At 45.9% G+C, this 27,853-nt stretch overlaps 2 protein-coding genes across 2 annotated transcripts; one reads left to right on the top strand and one right to left on the bottom strand.

Moving 5' to 3' along the window:
• Window positions 1-169: 169 nt before the first annotated feature.
• On the top strand, window positions 170-13,725 carry LOC110499027 (MMS19 nucleotide excision repair protein homolog). Its single transcript, XM_036955878.1, has 31 exons — window positions 170-326; window positions 1,204-1,252; window positions 1,364-1,464; window positions 1,578-1,663; window positions 1,809-1,883; window positions 2,032-2,101; window positions 2,263-2,391; window positions 2,966-3,027; window positions 3,530-3,616; window positions 5,019-5,093; window positions 5,198-5,275; window positions 5,421-5,559; window positions 7,119-7,273; window positions 7,580-7,649; window positions 8,031-8,156; window positions 8,406-8,487; window positions 8,597-8,694; window positions 8,820-8,981; window positions 9,095-9,247; window positions 9,515-9,608; window positions 9,730-9,848; window positions 9,992-10,050; window positions 10,276-10,402; window positions 10,501-10,607; window positions 10,981-11,037; window positions 11,318-11,504; window positions 11,635-11,717; window positions 11,955-12,119; window positions 12,584-12,643; window positions 12,770-12,870; window positions 13,051-13,725. Exons 1-31 carry the CDS (start codon window positions 236-238, stop codon window positions 13,079-13,081), a joined length of 3,078 nt encoding a protein of 1,025 aa, XP_036811773.1. The 5' UTR covers window positions 170-235; the 3' UTR covers window positions 13,082-13,725.
• A 40-nt stretch (window positions 13,726-13,765) lies between these two features.
• Window positions 13,766-27,790, bottom strand: LOC110499029 (palmitoyltransferase ZDHHC16B). Its single transcript, XM_021575858.2, has 10 exons — window positions 27,615-27,790; window positions 22,294-22,547; window positions 21,891-22,085; window positions 21,686-21,774; window positions 21,539-21,567; window positions 21,215-21,348; window positions 18,113-18,198; window positions 15,205-15,328; window positions 15,051-15,121; window positions 13,766-14,960 (listed from the first exon to the last, which is right to left on the bottom strand). Exons 2-10 carry the CDS (start codon window positions 22,537-22,539, stop codon window positions 14,852-14,854), a joined length of 1,083 nt encoding a protein of 360 aa, XP_021431533.2. The 5' UTR covers window positions 22,540-22,547; window positions 27,615-27,790; the 3' UTR covers window positions 13,766-14,851.
• Window positions 27,791-27,853: the final 63 nt, after the last annotated feature.

Below are 27,853 nucleotides of genomic sequence, written 5' to 3'. Positions count from 1 at the left end.
TAATTAAAAACAATTTAATATTTACAACATACAAAGTTGTCTTTGGAATATGCACTTGGCCACTTCCACAACAAACAAATGGTGTATTATTTGGTTAGTAAAATATCTAGCTACTGCTCGTAGTAGCAGTAGAAATCATACGTTAAAAATCATACGACGTTATAACGTTTTTTTCTGACCCTGAGCTCAGGGTAACCGCAACGCATGCGCACTTCAGTTTGAACCAAGGCTGTTCATGATGGCTGCGGATAGTGCCTTGCTATTGGGCTTGGTAGAAGAATTCGTTTTGGGACAACAGGACCGCAAGGCGGTAGACACCGCAACAGGTAGCTGCCAAAAGTATTTAAGTCACCTTTCTCTCTGATACGGCTTTTGAGATAAAAATCAATGAATGACACATAAATCGCGTGTGACTGATGTCTGGCAAAGATGCTAGCTAGCAGCAGGCTATCACAAGTCAAAGCTACATCCTGTGTTCAACCGCACGCTATAGAAATAACCGACAAAAAAGTTGGCCTGTTCAGTTTTTTTTTTTTTTTGCACGTATACAACCTGGCGATCAATGTCTCTTAATTCAAAGGAATGTATTAACCGCTGTTCTTGGCCATAACCTGAATGTTTTTTAGCTAGCGAGCAGATCTGACCTGTTTGCTACAGCTGCACTAGGGTTGAACAGCATTTATGTAAATATTAAGACAGCTGAGTCAGCACAATATTGCTCTGAAAATGTACGGTAATCCAGTAATGAGAAGTGCGTTGTACTCCGAATTGTCCCCTCTTTTACACCAAGCAGATTGTAGGACTGTTAAAAAAAACAGTAGTTACAGCTTCTCTGTGTACCTTTTGTGATAATGGGACAATTCGGTGTAAAATACATTTGTAATCCCTGGATTGAGGTACATTTTCCGAGAAAAACTCACACAGGCTCCGTGGTATCTTAATTTACACAGGAGGAATTCTGTCCGACCCAAGTGCCGCTGTAAAACAAGCCGGTCGGGTTTGCTGGCAAGCTAGGTAGCTCGATCTGAAAAGGGTATTTCACAACGCATTAGACTCTGGAACTACTTTCCTGTCCCCTAAAGTGGCTGCATGATGTATCCTACTGACCACTTGTCTTTTTCACTTGTTAAATAAATGCATGTTTCAAGTTTTAATGTCACATGCACAAGTACAGTGAAATGCCCTTCATTTTCTTTGCATTAGAACTCAAGGCTGGACAGTTTACTATACTGCAGTTGGTTGAAGCCTTGGGGTAATGTATACACAATCATCATTATTGTCCCAGTTACTAACAATGTCATTAACTTCAATGTCATGCAGTTCTAGCCTCCACTAACAAGTTGACCATCCTGTCTCTGTGAAGTTTGCATCTGACCAGCTCCCAACCCCAGACCCGAGGCCGTGGTGTCCAGCTCCTCTCCAATGTCCTACAGGAGTGTTATGGAGACCTTACAGAGAGAGAAGGTAGTCAACACTATAGCACCTCTTTGGCATCATAACCCATCTTTGCCATTTGCTTAGTGTGTGCTATATGTCCTGTCAATTTTACTATCTTCTCCTTTTTGTTTTGTCCTAAGTGAAAGTCCTTATAGTGTTTTATGAGAACAGATTGAAGGACCACTATGTCATCACACCACATGTCATACAGGGGCTGAAAGCGCTGGTAAGTCTCAAGCTGAGTAACCTCTGTCATGTTAAATTTCACAAGGATATTAGAGAAATGTCAATATTGTCCCGTCAAAAGTGAACTGAGCGGGAGAGGTGTTATCTTGCCTATCCCTGACGGACATCTTGAAATATCCTCTCAGACCAAATGCTCAGTGTTGCCGCCTGGGTCTGCAGTGTCCATTCTGAAATCACTATTCCAGGACATCCATGTGCAGGTAAATACACCCAACCTGCCCCGTCAAGTGTAAATTCTCCTAAGTAATGAGCATACAGTAGTTATTAAAGGGTGAATAAGCCCATGTGTTTCTTATACTGCAACACCCTGACTCTGTTTATCTGGTTTCTGTGTCTGTGTCACTACAGTCCCTGATGCTGGCGGAGCGGTCATGTGTTTACAACATCCTCATCCAGCTTATGGAATCCAGAGAGTCAGGTAAGAGCCCAGGTAGTGTGGTAGCCATAATGGAGAAATCCGCAGGGTCACGGAGATCCTTGTCGAGAGTCTTACAGCCTTGAAATAATTTGCGTGATCTATTCTGCATGCTACGTACTGGAAGGTTGTTACATTGATTGACTACTTTTCCCATCCCACAGAGCTGAAGGGCCTGGGTGCAGACTTTGTCTTTGGGTTTGTCCAGTCAGTGGATGGGGAGAGAGACCCACGCAACCTTCTGCTGGCCTTCCATATCGCTAGGAAGATTGTCCATGAAGGCTATGATCTTGGTGAGAACAGTCACGCGCGCTCTCACGTTGTTGTGCAGCTGTTGTTGTTCCAAAACTTTTTTTTTTTTAGTTGTACATGTTGTCGTCTTGTTCTTCGTTGTCGCTGAGGTTTACCGGGCTTTGAGTGAACTCGTAACACGTCCAACCGGAGGCATACCATCTCGGCAGCGCTGCGAATGACTTCATAAGATGATTGCACATTTGTTTCTATTGCGTGACGACATATTTTGGTGCGACCAAATCACGGGCTGGTCCCACCAACTGAAAATGTTAGTGGCGCCAGTGCCACCAGGAGGGAAAGTTAGTCTGTAGCCCTACACACACACACACACACACACACACACACACACACACACACACACACACACACACACTTCTAGTCTAGAAGAGAGGTTTAAGCACCCTTTTATGTAGACCAGTATTTGGGTTGAGATTTAATACATGTGTTATTATCATTCGCTTTTCCTTTTTATTTAACTTTTATCATGACCTTTTAAGTATATTTTATCTTAACAATTATTATTCAATGATTCCTCAATTCTGAGAGTATGATCCAGTCTGTGTTTTATTTCAGGTAAATTCACAGAGGAGCTGTTTGAAGTGACATCCTGCTATTTCCCTATAGACTTCAGCCCTGTAAGTGTTAGTTTCCCTATAGACTTCAGCCCTGTAAGTGTTAGTTTACCTATAGACTTCAGCCCTTGTAAGCGTTTGTTTGCGAAGCTGCTGTGGACTTACACCAGTCAGGAGACAACGCTGATGTGAGACTCTGACCTGTGTGCTTTGATATCTGAGCCATGTGTCACTGACTAGCATCTGGCAGAGGATTGTAAGAAATGGTTAACCCCCAGAGTTAAAATACTGACAGACAGCTCGTGTACCGTTTTATGTGATTCACGTTGATGGACAATTGAGGCCATTTAGAATTTACTAGAACCGCTTTCGATGAACGTTCATTTGATGAGCATTTACAGCTGTAGGGAGGGCCGTTTGATGAGCTGGACGTTTGTTCATTGAATGAAAACAGTTTTAATTGTTCTCTGTTTTGAAATGGTTGACCCATAGAATGAGAATCATTCCATTTCAATGGGTTGACCGCCATCTAACTCCGTGTGTGTGTGTGTGTGACCCCACCTAGCCCGCGAACGACCCCCATGGCATCACCCAGGAGGAGCTGGTCCTGGCCCTGAGGGTCGTGCTCACCGGAACACCACGCTTTGCAGAGGTGGGGGGTGGACATACTGTACTGCACACTACACATACAGTAGGGGGTAAACGAGAACAATACACAATGCGTCGTCTCCTCCCACATCCACCATGTCTGGAAAACGAGACGACACAATGCATAGCCTTTTAGGGCGTCAGAGGTGGTCTTTGTGTGTGGTTGCATGTTTGTGAGCGGCAACGAGGACACGGGAAATGGTTAGGGTCTGTGGGTGCGCCTGTAATCACATTCTCTTGTTCGCCTGCACAGTTTACAGCAGGTATAGAAGGTGTAGCTCCCTCAATCAATACAGTACATGAATCAATAATAGCAGTAAAAGGTTCAGGTAAATAAAAACGACAAGTAATAGAAGAGCTAGTATTTTACACCATTTATGATGAGTAGTGACTTGGCCATGCAGTAGAATAAGCTATATAAAAGAACAGCAGTGTTCACTGTGTGTGTGTGTGTGTGTGTTTATGGTTGTTTGCGTGTGTGTTTGTGTATACGTTTGTGTATGAGGGTTGGATGGGTGTGTAATCAGAGCAAATGGAAACTATTTGCACCTTAGAGACTAAGGTTCAGGTCTGCTCAGGGAGACAGCTAGGGTTAGCTGTTCAGCAGTCTGATGGCCTGGCGGTAGAAGCTGTCTTTGAGCCTGTTGGTCCGAGACCCGATGCTCCGATACCACATGCCAAATGGTAACGGAGTGAACAGTCCGTGGCTCGGGTGACTGGAGTACTTGACGACCTTTCGTGACCTTCCTCAGACACGTCCTGACCGGTGATGCAGCCGGGTTAAGATGCTCTCCATTGTGCAGCTGTAGAACTTGGAAGAGGCACTGTGATTGGACCGTGTCAGGTCCTCTGTGATGTGCACGCCAGAGGAACTTGAAGCTTTTGCTCCTCCGCTGCATCCCCGTCGATGACAATAGGGGTCGTGCCCCCCCTTTCCTGTAGTCCACGATCAGCTTCTTGGTTTTACTGACGTTGAGGGAGACATTATTTTCCCAGCACCACTCTGCCAGGGCTCTAACTTCCTCCCTGGAAGCTGTCTCATCGCCGATCCGGCCCAACGCCGTTGTGTCGTCGGGAAAACTTAATGATTGTGTTGGTGTCGTTTGTGGCCACTCAGTCGTGGGTGTACAGGAAGGAGCTGAGCACGCACTCCTGGGGGGAACCCTCGTGTTGTGGGTCAGCGTGGCAGAGGTGTTGTTGCCTGATTGGCAGAACCACCAGGGTTCTGCCAATCAGGAAGTCCAGGATCCAGTTGCAGAGGGAGGTGTTCAATCAAATCACATGTATTTATGAAGCCTTTTTACATCAGCAGATGTCACAAAGCGCTTGTAGAGAAACCCCTACCTAGGGACCTTGAGCTGAGTGTCAATGCAGGTTCTGATTTGTGGATTGTCTCGCTTCAACAGTTCCTGCTGCCACTGATCATTGAGAAGCTGGACTCCGATGTTCAGAGTGCCAAGCTGGACTCCCTGCAGACCCTGGTAAGACCTTGTCGGTTACCTCACCTCAGATCATCTTCACGTTTTACGTGTGCGGCAAACGGCATTCATGTCTTAATGGCCCGCATTTTCTCCCCATGTTGCAGACTGCCTGTGCTTCTGTGTATGAACATAAAGACTTAGCCCAATTCCTACCAGGCCTTTGGGCCTCGCTGCGCAGAGAGGTACGTTTCAGCGCAGCTTGGGGGCCAGCGACATATCAGTACGGTTTGTAGAAGAGTCCTATACGGTGAGCTGTGGTAAGGCTACGTGAGGAATCTTTGACAGCAGATCATCTGAATGGAGAGTTTTGTTGACCTCCCTGTGCAGGTGTTTCAGACAGCTAGTGAGCGGGTGGAGTCCGCTGGCCTAGCCGCCGTCGGTACCCTGACAGCCTGTCTCTCCCGCTCCGTCCTCAACTCGGACTCTGAAGACTCCCTCAATGTCTTCCTGGAGCTGGTCCTCAAAGGTACCACCTCAAACTTTGTGGTTCTGGGCACAAGCGGTGTTTGTTTATTGTCGTTGTGTCGCGGTGTGTGGGGACAGTCTATTCAGGAAATGTGTGAGAAGAGTCTGACTTGGCAATCACATTCTCCTCAGGGCTTACCACAGTAGTAGAAGCGTTAAATCGGAGAGTGAGAGACTGCGTGGGGGGGAGGTGTATATACACTTTACATAATAAGGTACACAGCGTCCTGATATAAACTCAGCAAAAAAAGAAACATCCCTTTTTCAGGACCGTGTCTTTCAAAGATAATTTGTAATACAAAATTCAAAAGGCACTCACACATCTGAGCAATCTTTTTGCAGGTGCAAAGATAATTTGTTAAAATCCAAAACTTCACAGATCTTCATTGTAAAGGGTTTAAACACTGTTTCCCATGCTCGTTCAATGAACCATAAACAATTAATGAACATGCACCTGTGGAACGGTCGTTAAGACACTAACAGCTTACAGGCAATTAAGGTCACAGTTATCAAAACTTAGGACACTAAAGAGGCCTTTCTACTGACTCTGAACTCTGACTCACAATTCCTCCATCAGTGCTCAGACTGTCCGCAATAGGCTGAGAGAGACAGGACTGAGGGCTTGTAGGCCTGTTGTAAGGCAGGTCCTCACCAGACATCACCGGCAACAACGTCGCCTATGGGCACAAACCCACCGTTGCTGGACCAGACAGGACTTGCAAAAAGTGCTCTTCACTGACGAATTGCAGTTTTGTCTCACCAGGGGTGATGGTCGGATTTGCATTTATCGTCGAAGGAATGAGCATTACACCGAGGCCTGTACTCTGGAGCGGGATCGATTTGGAGGTAGAGGGTCCGTCATGGTCTGGGGCGGTGTGTCACAGCATCATCGGACTGCCTGCCATGACTACAAGCTCAATCTCAACGCTGTGAGTTACAGGGAAGACATCCTCCTCCCTCATGTGGTACCCTTCCTGCAGGCTCATCCTGACATGACCCCCCAGCATGACAATGCCACCAGCCATACTGCTCGTTCTGTGCGTGATTTCCTGCAAGAAAGGAATCTCAGTGTTCTGCCATGGCCAGTGAAGAGCCCGGATCTCAATCTCATTGAGCATGTCTGGGACCTGTTGGATCGGAGGGTGAGGGCTAGGGCCATTCCCCCCAGAAATGTCTGGGAACTTGCAGGTGCCTTGGTGGAAGAGTGGGGTAACATTTCACAGTAAGAACTGGCAAATCTGGTGCAATCCATGAGGAGGAGATGCACTGCAGTACTTAATTCAGCTGGTGGCCACATCACTTTTGATTTTGACCTCCCCCCTTTTGTTCAGGGACACATCATTAAATTTCTGTAAATCACATGTCTGTGGAACTTGTTCAGTTTATGTCTCAGTTGCTGAATCTTATGTACATACAAATATTTTCACATGTTAAGTTTTCTGAAAATAAACGCAGTTGACAGTGAGAGGACGTTTCTTTTTTGCTGAGTTTATATAGATCTCTCACACACACACACACACACCATCGCCAATGTGCCAACCAGACCCAATGTTTTTCTAGACTGTCAGCACCACCTGTGTGAGCCGGACCTGAAGCTGGTGTGGCCCAGTGCGAAGCTGCTGCAGGCCACCTCTACCGCCTCCTACAGGGCGAGCCACAGAGTTGCCGCCGCCGTCCTGCCGTCCCTCATAGAGCAATACAACAGCCGCACACAGGTGAGTCACACCATCCAGCTAGGACGTTCCATTATCGTCAATGTTGGTGTTCGTCTCACAGTCTTGACTGTTGGTCACAATTTGATTAGTTTGCCCATGGCAGCTTCATTACTGTATGAATTGGTGGCTTCCTGCAGTCACAAACACAGTGTTATTGCGTTGTACGTTATGGTCTTTTGTTTACCCGATATTGCCACCTGACATGTAGACGCCCTGTTATAAGTATCTTGGTTCTATCTTGCTTCCTATAGGTGCATGATGTTATCAGTGAGATCTTTCATATCTGTCTGTCTGCCCCCTGTGTAGTGTGCTCAGCGGCGCACCCTACTGGAGGTGTTACAGGGCTTTGTCCACCCGGTGACGTCCTCAGAAGAGGGTAAGTGTAACCTCCTTTACTGTCCCTGTCTCTTTGTGCCACGTCTCGTTCCTCCTGTCCTCTGCCATTGTATGCCTCGGCTGCTGAACGTGTGAATTTACAGTGCTGCATTTCAGGGCCCCATTTGAAAGAGTATTTGAAGCCGGAACGCCGTTAGAGTTTGCCCATGCGTTATGACACTTTTAATGACAAATCGAGCTTTAGGAATGATGGTCATGTCCAGCCTTTTGTACTGTGCAATAACTCCCAGTCCCTCCTGAAATAGTTAATCTCTCCTCTTTTCTTCCTGCTTTGTGTGGCACTGTGAATTGTTCCATGAACCTTTTCTCAAATTTGTCACACTTGTACTCTCACAACACCCCCCTCTCTCTTCCCCCCTAGATGAGAGTGTGCTGTTGGACTTCAGGCAGTCTCTGTGCAGTATAGTGTTCTCTGCTCTGTCTGAGAGCAATGCTGACCTCCAGATCACATCTATGCGTTTGCTCACTGCACTGGGCCAACAGACAGGTGACTCTCCTAACCTTTCAACCCCTCGTCCAATGAACGTGGACCTGAACCCGCTCCCAACACATTCGAGACCTTTTGAGCTCACCCCGCTGCTACACCGGTCAAAATGTTATTTTTGTCCACATGCCGTTCAGCTTGTGCCTGTTACTGTGGGATAGAGAATACATTTGATTGGCCTTTTCGCTTCGTGCTACAGCTCCTTTTACTAGGCTGAGACGTATAGGTTGACATCTTCCACCTCTCTCCTAGGCCTGCTGTTAGAGTCAGATGTGGAGCTTGCCGTTGACCACCTCACCAGGCTCATCCTGGAGGAGGGAGATCCTAAAGTCAGGTTAGTTCCTGGTTTCAGTTGCTCCGGGAGGGAAATCCGAAGTCTATGATACCTAATCAATCAAATAACACAACGGCTTGGTCCTCCTCCTCTCTCCCCGTCTGTCCAGCCTGGCTGTGGTTGAGTGTGCAGGGGCTCTGGCTCGCCTGCACCCTGCAGCCTTCATCTCTAAGATGGTTCCACGGCTGAAGGAGGAGATCTTCTCAGGTGGGTTAAGGTCAAAGGTTCGAAATGCCAACGAAGGTCTTCCCCCGTCATTACCATGCCTTCAGTTGCATCGTTCTAACCAGAGGACGTTTACCCTACTGAGCCCTTCCCTCTCCTGTTCCCAGAGCCCATGGCACAAGGTGACAGCGCCACGCCGTCCCGGGAACATTCCCAGCAGGCAGTGCGTCAGCGCTGTGTGGCGGCGCTGGCTGCGGTGTCGTCCCGGCCCAGTTTGGTTCAGGAGAGCACACCTGTCCTGCTACAGGTCCTCACCTCTGCACACACTGGTATGTGTCACCGCCACAGGCTCTTCTGTCATTGTTTAGGTAGACCCTTCTAAATATCTATGTTCTAAACTAATATCTAGATTCTGATAACGATGTAATCTCCCTCCCAACAGGCACTGGCGCGTTCTCATTGGAAGAGGTGATCTCTGTCTGCCACAGTCTGCAGAAGATAGCAGAGCAGGCCCAGGACACTGAAGAGACCGGTGGCGTCTTCCATGACGTCATTCCTCGCCTGCTCGGGCTGGCATTGCAGGCAGCTTTGCAGGGTGAGAATATCCCGACCAACAGCCTGTGCACCACATTGTAATGTGAACCAGGAGGTACAACCTTTTTTATTGAACCAGGAAGTCCATTGAGATAAGGGTTGTACTGAGAATGTGTTGGTTGTTTTTAGCGAATATATGAATGCAAACCTATGCAAGCGAAATGCAAATGACAAATGGCCTCCACGTCATGGTGTTGGACAGATACAGGATTTGTTTGTTTTTTTGACTGACCTGGTGTTTCTGTTTCTGATCTGTGTGTATGTTAAGGTTCCTCAGGCCATTGTAGCCCGATACTCGAGGAGACTGTCCTATCAGCCATGGTACCCATCATCAGCACCACCTGTGCCCGACTACAGTCCCGGTGAGTTGACATCACTGAGACAGCCAGCCACCCAGAAAAGACACACACGTCATTGATAATGGGACATTTGATGTTATATGTAAATATTTTGGCTTGGCGCTAACCACTGCTCCGTCACCAGACTGGCTGGCCAAACAGCCTCGCTGGCCGTGTCCCTCTTCCTCGACGGTGATGTTTCCTTCCTGCCAGAGAACGCCTTCCCCACCCAGATCCAGCTCCTCAAGGTCAGGTTTCAATGCTAAAGACAACCAGCCATCTCCTATTGAAAATGTTTTCTTCACTGTTATACCTACAGAGGACACCCCAGGGACAGGATGCATCCTGGGAATGAATAAAGCATTGTATCGCAGAGTGGTATGCGTTTGAGTGACATTGGGACTCCCGGAGCCAGTCCCAGATGGTGTGCCTGCTCATGGGTTGTGTGTGCTGGCTGCCACGGACCGTAAGACCCCCACCCCTCCCATATGCCTCTGCACCTCATGACAAGCCTTCAAAATGTCATATTTTTAACATTGTACTGTTAAACGTTCATACTAAGGATACCTGTTTTGTTGTGTGACACTGGATGACTGTGCGTTGCCTACTTGTTAAGGTCTCTCATGCACATTTTTTAAATGGCTTGATTTCGCCTGTGATCGTAGACTGACTGACCGTGTGCCCCGGACAGGTGGAGGTGCCCCAGATGGACAGGCTACTGTTGGAGTTGGAGGAGCTGAGCTGTACCTGTGACCATCCGCTCTCCTACACGTCAGCCGCCAAGTGCTACGCTGGGCTGGTCAACAAGAGTCCCGCAGGCGAGTCCTCCGGCCGTGTCCTTTGACCGAATGGGAATTGGTCAAGTGAATGTTGGTGGGATGGTATATTAATCGTGTGTGTGTGTGTTTCTCTACAGGTGAAGTCCTGGACTCTCTGATAGACAGGACGTTAAAGAGGATCTCCACTGAGCTGGACTCTGCGTCCTCCCCCGTCAGAACGCAGGCGTTCACTCTGCTGCTCTGGGTTAGACCCCAGTTTACATTACTACTAATACGGCAGCATTCTATTAAGAACACTGACGGCCTACCTTCCCCTAACCCGGGCGGCGCTGGGCCAGTTGGGCGCCGCTGGGCCAGTTGTGCGCCGCCCTACCTTCCCCTAACCCGGGCGGCGCTGGGCCAGTTGTGCGCCGCCCTACGGCAGTTTGTATCCATTACGTTCCCCATTCCCCTTAGCCCATACTGAACTGTCCCCAGTACAACCCCTGCGTCTCTAGACTAGGGATCACTGATACTACTACGGCCTTCTCTCCATCAGGGCGAATGGTGACTTGCCTGTGGTACATTGTTGTTGTTCCATCCATTCGTTCATACAGTTGTGAATGTCTTGTCTCTAGGTGTCCAAGGCTCTCCTCCTTCGCTACCACCCTCTGTCCACAGCCCTGACCGACAAGGTAAAAGGACAGGAGTCCTCTTTGTCTTCCCACACAAACAGTCTGTTAACTGTTCTGTGTCTCGTCTCCCCCAGTGGAAAACCTAGCCTAATGTAACAATGAAATCTAGTCGTAATTGTATCAAACCATGAACAGTAGACAACGTTTTTTTTTAAATTCCTTTTTGTATTGAGTTCACCTCAGTTTAGCAGTGGAGGTTAAGGGATGAGGCAAGGCTAGAGAAATGGCCCTACCTCAGTAACCTCACACACACCGCAGTAATCCTGTGTGTCTGTCTAAGCTCTTCTCCCTGCTCAGTGACCCAGAGCTGGGTTGGTTAGCGGCCGATGGATTCTCTCTCCTGATGAGCGACTCGCCGGACGTCCTGAACCGCGGTAGCCACGCCGACGTGCGCATCATGTACCGCCAGCGCTTCTTCACGGAGAACTCTGCCAAACTGGTCGAGGGCTTCAACGCCGCAGTCCAAGGTACTGTGAGGAGACGTTCACGATGCACGACAGACGCAGGACATGTGTTGTGATGAAAATGGTTAAGCAGTTTGAGAGTCCTGTTCATTTGACAGATTCTTCACTTCCCCTTCATTCTCTCCCTCTGCAGAGAAGAAGTCTGGCTACCTGAAGGCACTGTCTCACATAGTGAACAATCTACCCAGACAGGTCCAGCTTACTGAGCTACCAGCGGTACGTAGACAGGGACCAGTGCCAGACAGGCGAACAAAAACAGGAACGCCTTAGAAATATGTATTTCCTCCATGAATATTGTGTTTTATGTCTTGAAATGTAAAACGCATTTGAGAGTTTCATCCCATGTGTATTTTGTACATCTGTGAGGAACATTCTCTCACTCTGGCACTGTTTATCTTATGGGTATCGCGTGGCGTTGTCCCCCCTTTTCTATTCTCCTCTGTGCTTGGTCAGCTCCTGCCCCTCCTGCTGGAGGCCCTGTCGTGTCCGGACCAGGGGGTGCAGGTGTCTACCCTGTCCTGCTTGCAACCGGTCCTCCTGGACCCCCCTTCAGCCCTCATCACCCAGCTGGAGGTGCTGGTGGGCCGCACTCTGGCGCTCACCACCAGCCCTACCATGGTATGTATCATGTTATAACAGCCACCACACAAGGAAGCGAAATAGCTAAGGGAGTCTAAAAATGTAAGTGTCGGGCAGAGGATGTGTTCTCTCTGTGACAGAGTTTGGGCCTCTTGCCACACAGACCTCGTGTATCTTATTATTGGTAATATGCCATAGACCGATGACTCAGCTTCCGTTGATAGTAACAACGGACTCGGCGGTAGACCTCTCAGCCGTGTCCCCGCGAGCGTTCAATACATCTGTGCCTGTAAATGAAATGCTGCTTGACTACCAGCGCAGTCTTCAACTTGAAATGCAATTAATGGCATGAGCCCCAGAGTGCAACTTAGCGTTTTTGATATCTGGACGGTTCAGTATTTTAGCTAAGTAACCTTGAGTGCCATAGTCCCCATACAGTTATAATTCATTAAGGTAATTTTTTTAAGTCTGTGTCTGAGGTCTGTCTCACCTCGTCCTCACAGAAAGTGCGGATAGCCTCACTGCGCTGTATCCATGCCCTCTCCCGCTTTCCAGAACACGAGGTAAGACTCTGGCCTGTACTTCACATAACCGCTGACTGATGGGCCTTTTTTAATAAGTGATCGCTATTGGCCATGTCAACTGATTCATTATGAACTCTGGCCATTAACAAACCCTTCCCCCGGCAGATCATGCCCTTCCGTGCGAGGGTGCTGCGCGCCCTGGCTGCCCCCCTGGACGACCACAAGAGGGTGGTGAGGAGCGAGGCGGCGGTGGCCCGGAATGAATGGTGAGTCAGTGAGTTCTTCTGGGGTGAGGCCTTCAAACATTCTCATAACTACAAGGGATAGGGTCAGTTGTGGCAATCTGTTGATGATTCCTGTTCATCTTCGAACAAAGGCAGAATGCCAATATGACAGGAAAGCCTAACCTAATGAGAAAATTACAATGCGTCTTTTCTCATGTGAAGGTTCCTTCTGGGGAGTCCAGGAGGCAGGTGAATTTGGCCCCCAATCCCTGACTAGGTGTGGGAGGGGACAGATGGGACGGCTTGCTCCTGAGGAAGAGGGCTTGGGGCTCTAGCGCTGCCCATGGAGTTTGGGACATCGCACCACCACCCACAGCACTTCATCTTGTACATGAGATTAAACACAGACGGCAGGTAGCTTAGCGGTTAAGAGCGTTGGGCCGGTAACCGACAGGTCGCTGGTTCGAATCGACTAGGTGAAAAAAAAATCTGCCGGTGTGCCCTTGGGCAAGGCACATAACCCTAATTGCTCCTGTACGTCGCTCTGGATAAGAGCGTTTGCTAAATGACACACACTTGTTGTTGAACTGCTTCTATCATCAAACGTGAGAGGAGTTAGACTGGCCACTGCATGGTGGCATGGTGACAGCCTACTGCAACTTCATGGAATGACTGAGCTGCACTGAAACAAGCTTGGCACAGAGAGAAGAAAACAATTTATATTGGGGAGAGGGGTGTTAATGAATGTGTGACTGATTACCCATGTATTATTCAATGATTGATGTGGTTGGCTACACATTTCACTTGGCCAACTTTGAGCCTCAAAATTATGCTGACGATGTGGACAATATTTAAAATGTCTAACTTAAGCTGTCAATAAAACTTTTTGTAAATGTACGAGTGCTTTAAATCAACAGAAATATCAAAAGAAGCTTCACAGTCTCCAAAAACAATATTTTATATTAACCAATACAAGCTAATATCAAAAGCAAATGACACAGACATGCGGCATACAATAATGGAGCACAGCTCCTATTGGTCATGTCACAGCAGTGAGGACATTTCACTATGGCAACCAGGTAGCCCCTTCCTACTGTTACAGGCTGGCTATTATAGAAATATCCCCTGACCATTATAAATCTAAATGATGGCCAAACACAAGACCAGTTGGGAGGAAGTCTGATGCATTCAAGCTCTTTTAACCATGTTAAGTGATCTTAAAAGATGGCTACTGGGGAAATCCATTACCGTATGTGATGTGGGCGAGATAATTAATGGACAATGTTAGAAATGTCATATTCCAGTAAAACGGTACTTTGCATTAGTGCCTGATAAACAAATATAAACACCTGTTAAAGATTTAACTTCACACGGCACGTTACGAATCTTTTGACAATTCCTAATACGCCTATGCAGATGTTTTGTCACATACACCGGATAGGTTCAGTGAAATGTGTCGTTTTTTTACATGGTCGACCATAGTATTACGTCACCCCTGGATATTGGCTGGGGCACTGCTCAGTAATATGAGCACCATGTTCTAACTAGAGCCTGAACGATAATATGAATAGTTTATGGAAGTCTGTCAAAAAGTCTCCAGACTACTCACCCCTAGATGGAGAATGGCCAAGGTGTGTGGTTATCTAGCTCTAACCTAGTCATTGGTGAAAAGCTCTTTGTTGGCACTGAAAAAGTCCAAACTGCTTTTTCTGTGACTTCAGTACAATTTAAAAAGTACACATTGTCATCTTTGGACAACATACCTACCAGTACAAAAAAACAAACAATCAGTTCACAAGACAGGACGACAGTTGAAAAAAGACACATGACAGTGACCGGAGTGCAGATTAAGGTCCCCTAACACCCAGAGGTTCCTTGACATACGGGTCACTATCAAGCCCAAACGGTCTACTCCTCAGAGGCTAAGAGAAGTCCTCTGTTCACTCCACCATCCAGGTGCCAGTAGTGATTCTGGGCCATAGTGTGGAGATGAGAAACTGGCCAGCAGCAGTGAGTAGTGAGGTTAGATGGTCATTGGGTCTCTTCTGGTGAGAGCCTGAGGGAATTCCCATACCAGTCCGTCTTCATGGGGAGTGTGACTAGACGGCAGGAGGACTCTGGTCAACCAGTGACTGTGAGAAGAGGAAGTCAAACCAACTCTTAAGAAGAATCATTTAGGTTTCACAACAGTCTAGAAGTTTGTGGTGATCTGGAAGGCTTACCTGGTCTCCTCCACACCAAACAACACTTTCCAATTGTTTATTTTCCCATAATGGTATGGATTTCTGAACACCTTACAAGAGAGAAACAGGCTTTACTTGCTAATTCCAAACTGGTACACCGTGTTGATATTTGAGTAAATCCAATAAACCTCACCTTTCCTTTCTCCTTTAAGCGTCTGACCTCTTTCTTGTTGATGTGTCTCTCCACGCTGGTCTCTCCTAAGGTGATGAGGATAGCATGCCACAGTGTCAGACCTCCCAGAGCTACTGCCACCGAACTGCAGGGAGGAAAAAAAATGGCAATCATGATCATGATTGTATTAAACTAGATTCAAGATAAAAAGGTATATTTGAGAATATGAACAAAAGTATGGACACCTGCTCGTCGAACATTTCATTCCAAAATCATGGGCATTAATGTGGAGTTGGTCCCCCCGTTGCTGCTATAACAGCCTCCACTCTTCTGAGAAGGCTTTCCACTAGATGTTGGAACATTGCTATGGGGACTTGCTTCAATTTAGCCACAGGAGCGTTAGTGAGCACTGACATTAGGCCTGGCTCGCAGTCGGCGTTCCAATTAATCCCGATGGGGTTGAGGTCAGTGCTCTGTGCAGGCCAGTCAAGTTCTTCCACAGCGATCTAGACAAAACATTTCTGTATGGATCGCACTTTGTGCATGGGGGCATTGTCATGCTGAGGCATTAAGATTTCCTTTCACTGGAACTAAGGGGCCTAGTCCGAAACATGAAAAACAGCCCCAGCCCATTATTCCTCCTCCACCAAACTTAACAGTTGGCACTATGTATTCGGGCAGGTAGCAATCTCCGGGAATCCGCCAAACCCAGATTCGTCCATCGGACTATGGTAAAGTGTGATTCCGCTTGTGTGCGGTTGCTCTGCCATGGAAGCCCATTTCATTAAGCTCCTGACGAACAGTTATTGTGCTGATGTTGCTTCTTGAGGCAGTTTGAACTCGGTAGTGAGTGTTGCAACCGAATACAGGCAATTTATACGAGCTTCAGCACTCGCTGTCCCGTTCTGTGGGCTTGTGTGGCCTACCACTTTGCGGCTGAGCTGTTGTTGATCCTAAATGTTTCCTAGAGGTTTCCATTTCACAATAGCAGAACTTATGGTTGACCGGGGAAGCTCTAGCAGGGCAGAAATTTGACGAAAGGTGCCACGTTGAAAGTCTCTGAGCTCTTCCGTAAGGCCATTCTATTGCCAATGTTTGTCTATGGAGATTGCATGGCGGTGCGCTCGATTTTATACACATGTCAGCAACAGGTGTGGCTGAAATAGCCAAAATCCACTAATTTGAAGGGGTGTCCACATACTGTTACATATATATATATATATATATATACATACATACATACATACATACATACATACACACACACAGTGGGGCAAAAAAGTATTTAGTCAGCCACCAATTGTGCAAGTTCTCCCACTTAAAAAGATGAGGCCTGTTATTTTCATCATAGATACACTTCAAATATGACAGACAAAATTAGAAAAAAAAATCCAGAAAATCACATTGTAGGATTTTTTATGAATTTATTTGCAAATTATGGTGGAAAATAAGTATTTGGTCAATAACAAAAGTTTCTCAATACTGTTATATACCCTTTGTTGGCAATGACAGAGGTCAAAAGTTTTCTGTAAGTCTATACAAGGTTTTCACACACTGTTGCTGGTATTTTGGCCCATTCCTCCAGGCAGATCTCCTCTAGAGCAGTGATGTTTTGGGGCTGTTGCTGGGCAACACGGACTTTCAACTCCCTCCAAAGATTTTCTATGGGGTTGAGATCTGGAGACTGGCTAGGCCACTCTAGCACCTTGAAATGCTTCTTACAAAGCCACTCCTTTGTTGCCCGGGCGGTGTGTTTGGGATCATTGTCATGCTGAAAGACCCAGCCATGTTTCATCTTCAATGCCCTTGCTGATGGAAGAAGGTTTTCACTCAAAATATCACGATACATGGCCCCATTCATTCTTTCCTTTACACGGATCAGTCGTCCTGGTCCCTTTGCAGAAAAACAGCCCCAAAGCATGATGTTTCCACCCCCACCCCCGTACTTCACAGTAGGTATGGTGTTCTTTGGATGCAACTCAGCATTCTTTGTCCTCCAAACACGACGAGTTGAATTTTTACCAAGAGTTATATTTTGGTTTCATCTGACCATATGACATTCTCCCAATCTTCTTCTGGATCATCCAAATGCTCTCTAGCAAACTTCAGACGGGCCTGGACATGTACTGGCTTAAGCAGGGGGACACGTCTGCCACTGCAGGATTTGAGTCCCTGGCGGCGTAGTGTGTTACTGATGGTAGGCTTTGTTACTTTAGTCCCAGCTCTCTGCAGGTCATTCACTAGGTCCTCCCGTGTGGTTCTGGGATTTTTTGCTCACCGTTCTTGTGATCATTTTGACCCCAAGGGGTGAGATCTTGCGTGGAGCCCCAGATGGAGGGAGATTATCAGTGGTCTTCCATTTCCTAATAATTGCTCCCACAGTTGATTTATTCAAACCAAGCTGCTTACCTATTACAGATCCAGTCTTCCCAACCTGGTGCAGGTCTACAATTTTGTTTCTGGTGTCCTTTGACAGCTCTTTGGTCTTGGCCATAGTGGAGTTTGGAGTGTGACTGTTTGAGGTTGTGGACAGGTGTCTTTTATACTGATAACAAGTTCAAACAGGTGCCATTAATACAGGTAACGAGTGGAGGAAAGAGGAGCCTCTTAAAGAAGAAGTTACAGGTCTGTGAGAGCCAGAAATCTTGCTTGTTTGTAGGTGACCAAATACTTATTTTCCACCATAATTTGCAAATAAATTCATTAAAAATCCTACTGTGATTTTCTGGATTTTTTTTATTTTAATTTTGTCTGTCATAGTTGAAGTGTACCTATGATGAAAATTACAGGCCTCTCTCATCTTTTTAAGTGGGAAAACTTGCACAATTGGTGGCTGACTAAATACTTTTTTTGCCCCACTGTACATGTGTACATAGATCAGCCATAGCGGTTGACGTAACTTTTTTTTAAAGTTACAAATGTGTCTCACCTTGTTAGCACCCAAATGAAAATGACACTCTTGTGGACCATCTTTTCTCTGAAGGAAAACAGTGGTGGTGGCGTCTGATAGTAGCTCTAGACGGAAAGCAAAACCATGTGAAAAAACCATCCATGTACAGCAGTTGTAACTAGTAAATGTGATGCCACTGAGTATTCTACAGGATTGGACAACCAACCACAAAAAGGCTAACAGGAAACATCTACAGTCCTCCAATTGCAACGGGTGGCAAAGAAGCGAAATACAAAATGCCAAGTCTATAGCCATTCACAGCCAAGGGACCTAAAAAATAACTACTATTCACAGGGGACTGTGCCTGACTTGAGGAGAGGACTGCAGTCTCACTGGGCAGTGAAACATGGCAGACTCCATGCCAGTGTAGGCTGATAATAGTTTTGGTATGTCAGATTGTGAGAATTGCCAGAACAAACTTGGGTGGAAGTCTGATGTCTGACATACTCTTTACATTTATCACACACCATAGGAGAAAATGGAAATGTAAGCCCTTTTAGAGCTACCTATACATGCCTCCTGTAAGACCCTATGATCGGTGAACCATACATGATACAGACAACATCTGGGTGTGACTATACTCCTTATAGTGTGCTATAAAACATGTATGTCTTGATTTTAGGGCTCTAGAATGGCGCAGCAGTCTAAGGCACTGCATCTCAGTGCTAGAGGTGTCACTACGATTCCAGGCTGTATCACAACTGGCTGTGATTGGGAGTCCCATAGGGCGGTGCACAATTGACCCATCGTCGTCCGGGTTTTGCCGGGGTAGGCCGTCATTGTAAATAAGAATTTGTTCTTAACTGACTTGCCTAGATATAAAAAAGGTTAAATAAAAATATATATTTTTAAGTTGACATTAATTTATTCAACACAAAAAATGATCTTCCTATTTTCTTTATTACATCTAAACGGCATGTTATAAAAGGGTCCAGATAACTTTGTGATTTCATGTTTGAGAAACTAACCCCAAACATCAAATTACTTCCTCATCCTCGTGTAGTATGGGGGGCCCCCATACCATAAGGCTCCAAAAATCGCCCAAATACATTATTTTAGAAACAGCAAAGCTCTCAGTATGGTGATGCAGGTCTTTAGATGTACACGTGAAATTGTGTCAATCCAAAACTTTATCTGCAACACTATATTCCGTGTTGCGTGACTCGAGCAGTTCCCCTATCCAACTGTTCCAGTCTCTGTGTAGCCTGCTGCTACAGTTAACTGCCAAAATAAAGGAAACACCAACATAAAACATCTTACTAGGGCGTTGGGCCACCGCGACCCAGCAGAACAGCTTCAATGCGCCTCGGCATAGATTCTACAAGTCTGGAAACACCCCAGGCTTTCAATATACTTTGTAACTCGAATGTGTCCTTTAGTTCAGCAATTACCTGCCGAGTGGACGGAGAGGTATCGCTCGAGTCGCAAAAAAATGGAATAGAACTTTGCGGATACATTTCAGAATGACAATTTCATGTGTACAACATTTAAAGACCTGCATCACTACAATGAGAGCTTTGCCATTTCTAAAAAGGACAGATTTTTGTGTTTTTGGAGCCTCTGTTCATGTTTTTTCAGGCCCCCATACTACAAATTGAGAATAAGGAAGTGATTTGCTGTTTGGGGTAAGTTTCTGAAAAACATGTGAAATCATGACAAAGGTGTCTGGACCCTTCTATAACATGCCATTTTATACAATCAAAAATAGAGAATTGGTTGTAAAAAAAAAAAAAAAAAACATGTCCTTTAAAAGACATTGTTTGGAACAATATACTCTACAAAGTACCAACAATTCTGGTGTGGAGTCGCCCACATATAAAACCCCATACTATACAGGGAGATTGCCAAATTGTTGTCAATTAAATGTTGATTGTTAATTGACAGTGAGACCCAGCACTGCCCAGTGGACCTTCACAGCCTGTCAGTCTGTACTACCTGACCAAGAACTCTGAAAATCAATTTTTTGAGTGCGGACCCTCTACAAGTTAATTCCAGGCAACGCACCAGTTCTGAGTTCAGAGGTTTCAAGAACCTTTTGTAGTACCAGGCCAGTCATGAGACTGAGGAGCAGTCCGTGCCCTACTCCCATCACTGGCTCCCCCTGTGGCTTCCACACTGCAGTGGAAGCGCTAGTGGAACAATGGCAATTCATACACTGGCTGCATCCCGAATGCCACTTTATTCCCTATGGAGTGCGCTACGTTTGACCAGGGCCCACAAGGCTCTAGTCAAAAGTAGTGGACCACATAGGGAATAAAGTGCCATTTGGGACACACCCACAGCTTCAGTCAAGGTGGTGCCCTTGACTAGCTCAATCACAGCTCATAATGCTAAGGGAAACTATAGGCTAGATGTGTTATAGGGCCAGGGTGATTATTATAGAACGGTACCTCCCATCTTCTATGTAGCTAAAAAAAGAACACGTGTCATACGTCAGAGCGATTGAAACACTAAAAAAAGATATACATCTTCAAACAGTGAGGTGTTGGCTCAGAGCCATAGGATCTATTACTATATAAACTCCCATCTTGCCATGAATGATTGGTGTGAGAACAGTAAGTGGTCTTGAGCCTGGAGGCTTTAGATTACATAAGAAACAATCTGACTGGTTATATACACAACGGCATCCAGTTATCTGCACACCACCAGCCTTCTCAGTGGACTTGAAGATAAACAAGTGTATTACATTGCCGTTAACGTGTCATGTGATCCGATGTCCTTGATCCCTACACTTTGTGGTCTGTTCGCTGTCTTTGCTCGGCTGCCGCCTCTCTCTTCAGCTAAACTAGCGGCAGTGAACTTTACACAGCTTGCTCAGAATGTAAGGCCTTTCACTCACCTCTCTGAAAAGACCATGCCATATATCTAGCACATAAGAGAAGGAAAATGTGGCAAAGACATGCCAGACTCTAACCAAACAGTCACGAACCAAGCGGCCTCACTCAATCAGGGTGTTTGGGTCACATGTCAATAACAAGACATGATTACATTACACGGATGGCAGTACTCAGAATACTATTTGAAAGTCAGTGTCAAGCCTCCTAGAACCTCTAAGAAGTTGACATTCTTGGTCTGCCTCACCTCGACAGCGTTGTAGGCCTCTATGAACATGTCTTTGCAGCTGACGCTGCAGTACATGCAGCCCATGGTCATGTACAGGCAGAAGGAGAAAAAGTAGCGGTGGTTGAAGTGGCCCACACAGTTGTTGAGCCAGGCTAGCGTCACAAGGCAAGTTAAGGTCAAAGTTAATGAGGCAGATCTAACAAAAGATAAAACATGGAGGAAGGCAATATGATTTAACTGTATGACTGCCCCCCCGCCCCCCTGGGGTTTTACAATGCTGTAAAAAATATTGTTTTAAAAGGAATCTGAGAGATGAGATGTTTGTTGGTCTCGAAAGGATACGACAGTGGTGATCCATCTTCAGAATACACCTGGGATGAAAGAGAAAGTCGCTCAGTGTGATTGACCTGTGCCATGGACTAGAGCTATCCAGTGAAGGTTTTTTATTTCTTAATGACATCATTTGACGACTGACAGAGTCTAACTTACGTATTGCAGATGCTGCAGTGGTGAGTTCTGGCTGGTTTGGGGACGATGCATTTTTTACAGATGGACACTGACGGTGTATCACTTTTAACCTGAGAAACAACCATCCGAAAAAAGCATGAAGTTATTTCAGAATCAAGCCTATAGCCTGTCTTCCTAGTATTTCCCAAAAACATTTTTCCTGCAGGCATTGGAGCGGGCACCTCACCTGTGGTGGGTGTCCAGGGGAGGTGGTGGTGGCCTTATAGTAGTGGAAGAGGACCATCATGAGGACCCAGTGGCCGTAAGTGAGGTGCCAGACGATCCACTGCAGTGGGTAGGTGTTGAGGATGACAGGCAGCAGGCACAGGTAGACAATGACCAGCACAGAGCTGGTGAGGGCAATCACCAGGCACACAAACACCTGGGAACAGAAGAGAGGGGCACGAACAGAGGGAGGAACTCATGAGGGTACGTGAAAGGTGAAAATACTGTGAGAAATAGAATAGCAAAACGGGGTAATGTAACTGAACATGGGAGATTTGATTAACTGGCCTACATTTAATGAAATACAATAAAAACACAAATATTTGACTGTACATCTACACAGAAAATTGAGCCATTTTACTTACCACCCCAAACCAGCGAGTCACATTGTCGACTATCCAGTAGACGGGCTCAAAGACACAGTCCAGGCAGGTGTCAGAGTTGGTAAGGCTGTTGAAGTAGAGGGAGTTGAGCAGCAGCTTCCAGTAGCTCCACAGCTCTCGTAGCTTCCTCTGGGGCTTGCTGGGTCGACCCCCTCGCTTAGGGCACAGCCGGCACCAGCGCAGGCACAGACGCATCATCCTGGAGAACTGCCACCTCCAGCTGCGCATGCCCCCGCCTTCCACACACACGCGGACAGACACACAACACAGAAGCAGGTGAAAAACTACTACGACCAGGAAGAACAACTTGGAATGTGCGGTCATCCATATCGCAGATGATATCATCATGGTCACGCTTTCCTTTGGGGATATAATACCCACGGTCGAGTGGCAACACTCACAGCTCGACATATACTACGACCTCGGAGACCCGGGTTCAATTGCCACATCCACCCATCCTACAACGCCTCCTCTCCTCATCAAGCTCCCCCTTCAAATTCTTATCTGTCTGAATAATCTAATGCCTGAATAAAACATGAATAAAATACAAAGAGGGTGGAATTCCACTCTCCCCCACCCCCAAAAAAGGCCCTCATCTCAATTAAATGCAACCCCCCCCCCCCCCCCCCCCCGAAAAGACTATTGTCTGAGACAGACAAGAACCAAATCTATGTCTTAAAAAAAACTAATCAAGAGAGACTCCTGCTCAGCGCATGGTCTTCCTCTCCACAGAGCAAAGTCAAGGCATTAAAGTAATTAAATCCAGCTGAGTGCTGTTTCCATTGGAGCCAAAGGACTCATTAGGCATGCCCAGAAAATAGGACAGGGCTATCAGGTAATAAGTGCGCCCACTCTCACAGAACTTCTAATGTTAATAATGCATGAGAAATACAGTTCTGTGGCTGAGCCTTCCATAGAAAGACCTTGGGAATGCAAAACCGGTAACCTTATAAAGACACCAAAAGCCCAAGGATGAATTTCCTTAGACAGGAATAAGTGGACACCAGAGCACCAAGGCTCTCCAGAATGCTAAGGCCATACACATTTTATTAAATGTTTTAACAGATTTCTTTTTTTGAAAAGTGAGCGGAGCGAGCGAATCAAAAAAATATAGCTGAGAGCAGCAATGAACGGGGTTCACAGAATGACAGAAAGGACAAGATTAGTTGGATAAAGCAAGCACTTTCATGTAGGACAGGGGTGGGCAATTTCATTGGGGTCACAGTTTTGCCTCAGCCCCAGCTAACACACCTGACTCCACAATCACCTAATCATTATCTTCAGATTAGAATGCAATTTGATTAATCAGCTGTGTTTGCTAGGGATAGAGAAAAAGTGACACCAATCAGGCCCTCGGGGACTGAATTGCCCACCCCTGATGTAGGAACTATCTTCCTTTATGTGCAATCAGTGAAAGCATTACCATGTTTATTTCTCAATACCACAAGGATGACAAGTGAATTTAGTCCAGTGCTGTAGGTTAGTTTTCTTAAAGTTATTACTTAATGTATTCAGTTTATTTATAAATAAACTCAGCAAACAAAAAAACATCCCTTTCTTAGGACCCTGTCTTTCAAAGAGAATTTGTAAAAATCCAAATAACTTCACAGATCTTCATAGTAAAGGGTTTAAACACTGTTTCCCATGCTTGTTCAATGAAGCATAAACAATTAATGAACATGCACCTGCGGAACGGTCGTTAAGACAGTAATAGCTTACAGACGGTAGGCAATTAAGGTCACAGTTATGAAAACTTAGGACACTAAAGAGAGGCCTTTCTACTGACTTTGAAAAACACACCAAAAAAATGCCCAGGGTCCCTGCTCATCTGCGTGAATGTGCCTTAGGCATGCTGCAAGGAGGCATGAGGACTGCAGATGTGGCCAGGGCAAAAAATTGCAATGTCCATACTGTGAGACTCCTAAGACAGAGCTACAGGGAGACAGGACGGACAGCTGATCATCCTCGCAGTGGCAGACCACGTGTAACACCACCGGCACAGGATCAATACATCCGAACATCACACCTGCGGGACAGGTACAGGATGGCAACAACTGCCCGAGTAACACCAGGAACGCACAATCCCTCCATCATTGCTCAGAAAGTCCACAATAGGCTGAGAGAGGCTGGATTGCGGGCTTGTAGGCCAGTTGTAAGTCAGGTCCTCACTAGACATCACCAGCAACAACGTCGCCTATGGGCACAAACCCACCGTCGCTGGACCAGACCGGACTGGCAAAAAAATGCTCTTCACTGACGAGTGAAATGTTTACTTACCAAGCCCTTAACCAACAATGCAGTTTTAAGAAAACACCCCAAAAATGTAAGAATAACAAACAATTCAAGAGCAGCAGTAAATAACAATAGTGGGGCTACAGTGAGGGGAAAAAAGTATTTGATCCCCTGCTGATTTTGTACGTTTGCCCACTGACATTTTTGACATGCTCTTTTCTGGATTTTTGTTGTTGTTATTCTGTCTCTCACTGTTCAAATAAACCTACCATTAAAATTATAGACTGATCATTTCGTTGTCAGTGGGCAAACGTACAAAATCAGCAGGGGATCAAATACTTTTTTCCCTCGCTGTATATACAGGGGGTACTGATACAGAGTAGGTAGAGTTGTTAAAGTGACTATGCAGAGATGATAACAGAGTAGCAGTAACGTGGGGGGGGGCAATGCAAATAGTTTGCGTAGCCATTTGATTAGATGTTCAGGAGTCTTAGCTTGGGGGAAGAAGCTGTTTCGAAGCCTCTTGGACCTAGACTTGGCGCTCCGGTACCGCTTGCCATGCGGTAGCAGAGAGAACAGTCTATGACTAGGGTGGCTGGAGTCGTTGACAATTTTAGGGCCTTCCTCTGACACCGCCTAGTGTAGAGGTCCTGGGTGGCAGGAAGCTTGGCCCCGGTGATGTACTGGGTCGTACGCGCTACCCTCTGTAGTGCCTTGTGGTCGTAAGCCGAGCAATTGCCATACTAGGCAGTGATGCAAACTGTCAGGATGCTCTCCAGGGTGCAGCTGTAAAACATTTTGAGGTTCTGTGGACCCATACCAAATATTTTCAGTCTCCTGGGGTGGGAATAGGTTTTGTCATTCCGTCTTCACGACTGTCTTGGTGTGGTTCAACCATGTTAGTGATGTGGACGCCAAGGAACTTGTAGCTCTCAACCTGCTCCACTACAGCCCCATCGATGAGAATAGGGTTGAGAGAAATGTTTACAGTTTTTAATGTTATCGGAGTGAGAGTGACTAAGAAATTCAAACATGATTACTACAAGTTTAGATAGCTGGCTCGACTAATTGACCGATCAAAATTGTTTTAGCTTACATGGGCTAATTGAGGGACTGTCAGTGACTGACATAAGAGAAACTGCTGATGCACAACCACATTTCAAAATTGCACTTCGTGTATTCTACTATTGTAACTCTCAACAGCAAGTTGAGACCCAGACAGTTCAGCATAATTTTTTTTAAAGGGGTGGCCACCAGCTGCCCATCCCTGCTCTATAGCAACCTTAGTTCAACGCCTAGCAACCTAATCATGATATTTTAGGAGAGACTAAAACATAAAGTTCAGCCATAATCCAAAAGGGAATGTTGTGTCTCTCTTTAATGGACGCTTGAGGACATTCATTTTCCTATAAATCGCGCAATTTCTCAGTACAACTTTTCAACCACAAAAAAAAAAGTTGAGAAAAGTGAAGAGGGGCATCCGTTAAACACTTAAATGTGTTTGGCCTGATAATCAATTATTAGTGCTGGGACCGTCACTGTGGCCAGCCGCTTGGCCTTCAACACTGCCCCTCTGTTGTCATTATGCAGAGGGAGTACGTGTGATCTCTCTTTACAAGCGGCGCAGATGGAATGAAAGAAATGTCATAATGCCAACAGGTGAACACGAGGTCAACCAGTATTAATGAGATCATTGATCAGCATATGGCAGCATGCCATCAAAGTCATAGAAAGGCTGTGTGGAACTGGAAAAGAGTAGGGATGATTTCCAGCCAAATCAACAGGCTGTTGACTTCCTCAGCTACCTACTACACTTGCTTTTATTACATTTTTTATTTAACTAGGCAAGTCAGTTAAGAACAAATTCTTATTTACAGTGATGGCCTACCGTGGCCAGGCCCTAACCCCGGACGACGCTGGGCCAATTGCGCGCCGCCCTATGGGACTCCCAATCACAGCCAGTTGTGATACAGCCTGGAATCCAACCAGGGTTTGTAGTGATGCTTCTAGCACTGAGATGCAGTGCCTTAGACCGCTGCGCCACTCAGGAGCCAAAGGTAGAGTACAGAGTGACATATTGGAACAAACCCATATAAATATTTTTTAAACATGAGATCAAGCTCTAAACCTGAACAGCACCATCATAATTTTTTTTCTCTCAATCTCAGATTAACCCCTTTAAAATGTATTTTAAAACAGAACAATTAAGCTCTTTATCTGGGGGGTAAAAAAAAAAAAAAAAAAAAGGCAGAGTAAACGTCCTCTATGGCAACCCCCAAATCTTCTCAGCTTGGAAATAGTATCCTCTGCTCTGCCCAGATAATAAGCTTTGCCGTCTGTCCTCGAGACTGGTTTAGCCTCTGTGTCTGCAGCACAGGCCTGGCAATTGGCAAACTGCACAGACTCCAAATGTGTGTTGTTTCTGTTCATTTGTGATCTTTCTATCTCTGGGCAACACTGCCACTGCTGTGTCTCTTTACTCCCAATGGAACGTTTTCAGTCCTCAGTTTAGAGATTTGCGCTTGTGTTGACAGCACTGGAACTAGGGAATGATGGAGTTGCTTATTGGGATCATTACACTGCAGAAAACTGACTAATTCTACAATCTGAGGGATGCAAATTCATTGTCAGACATTCACACGTAAAGAGAACAATCCACAACATAGAATGTTAATTCAGTCACAAATGAGTAGCTATCACATCCTAAAGCATTATATTTATATGATCACACCATCAACGCTGTCAAAATATTTTGAATGTCTGCAGGTGTACAAATAACATAGGCCTAACTACTATTTAGGTCTGTATTTTACAGGGTTCTGTCAATCTATGCTGCTGTTGCCGCTGGCTACCACACTGAACAAACAATAGTGTGCGAGCAACGTTAGCCAGCTATAACTACTCCACCTGCCTGGCAATCTTGATAGCAGACTTTTCCACAGGCAGACCCCTACATGAGATTGCAATCGGAAATATGTCGATTGCAAAATATTGCCAATTATGACGGCTAGCTATAGCTAGCTTGCTAGTTACTGACACCTTGATGTCAATCATCTAAATATTCCACTCACCTTAACGTATCTTCTGAAATGACAGAACCAGCTAGGTTAAATAAATTGCAATTCAACTCATAACTGTGAGATGTTAGCTACACTCAAAGACATTTAGGAAAACATTATAAATCGTGCACCGATGCACTGCAGCCCTTGCTAGCTTGCTTTCTTGTATAAAAAAAAATCCTGACGTCGCGCACGCATTGCATGTTGGGAAATTGTGTTTTTTCGTGCTCTTCAAAATGTCAATAAAACCG

The sequence above is a fragment of the Oncorhynchus mykiss genome, chromosome 20 (assembly GCF_013265735.2).
Source record: "Oncorhynchus mykiss isolate Arlee chromosome 20, USDA_OmykA_1.1, whole genome shotgun sequence".
Lineage (NCBI taxonomy): Eukaryota > Metazoa > Chordata > Actinopteri > Salmoniformes > Salmonidae > Oncorhynchus > Oncorhynchus mykiss.
This window is presented reverse-complemented; position numbering and strand designations above follow the sequence as displayed.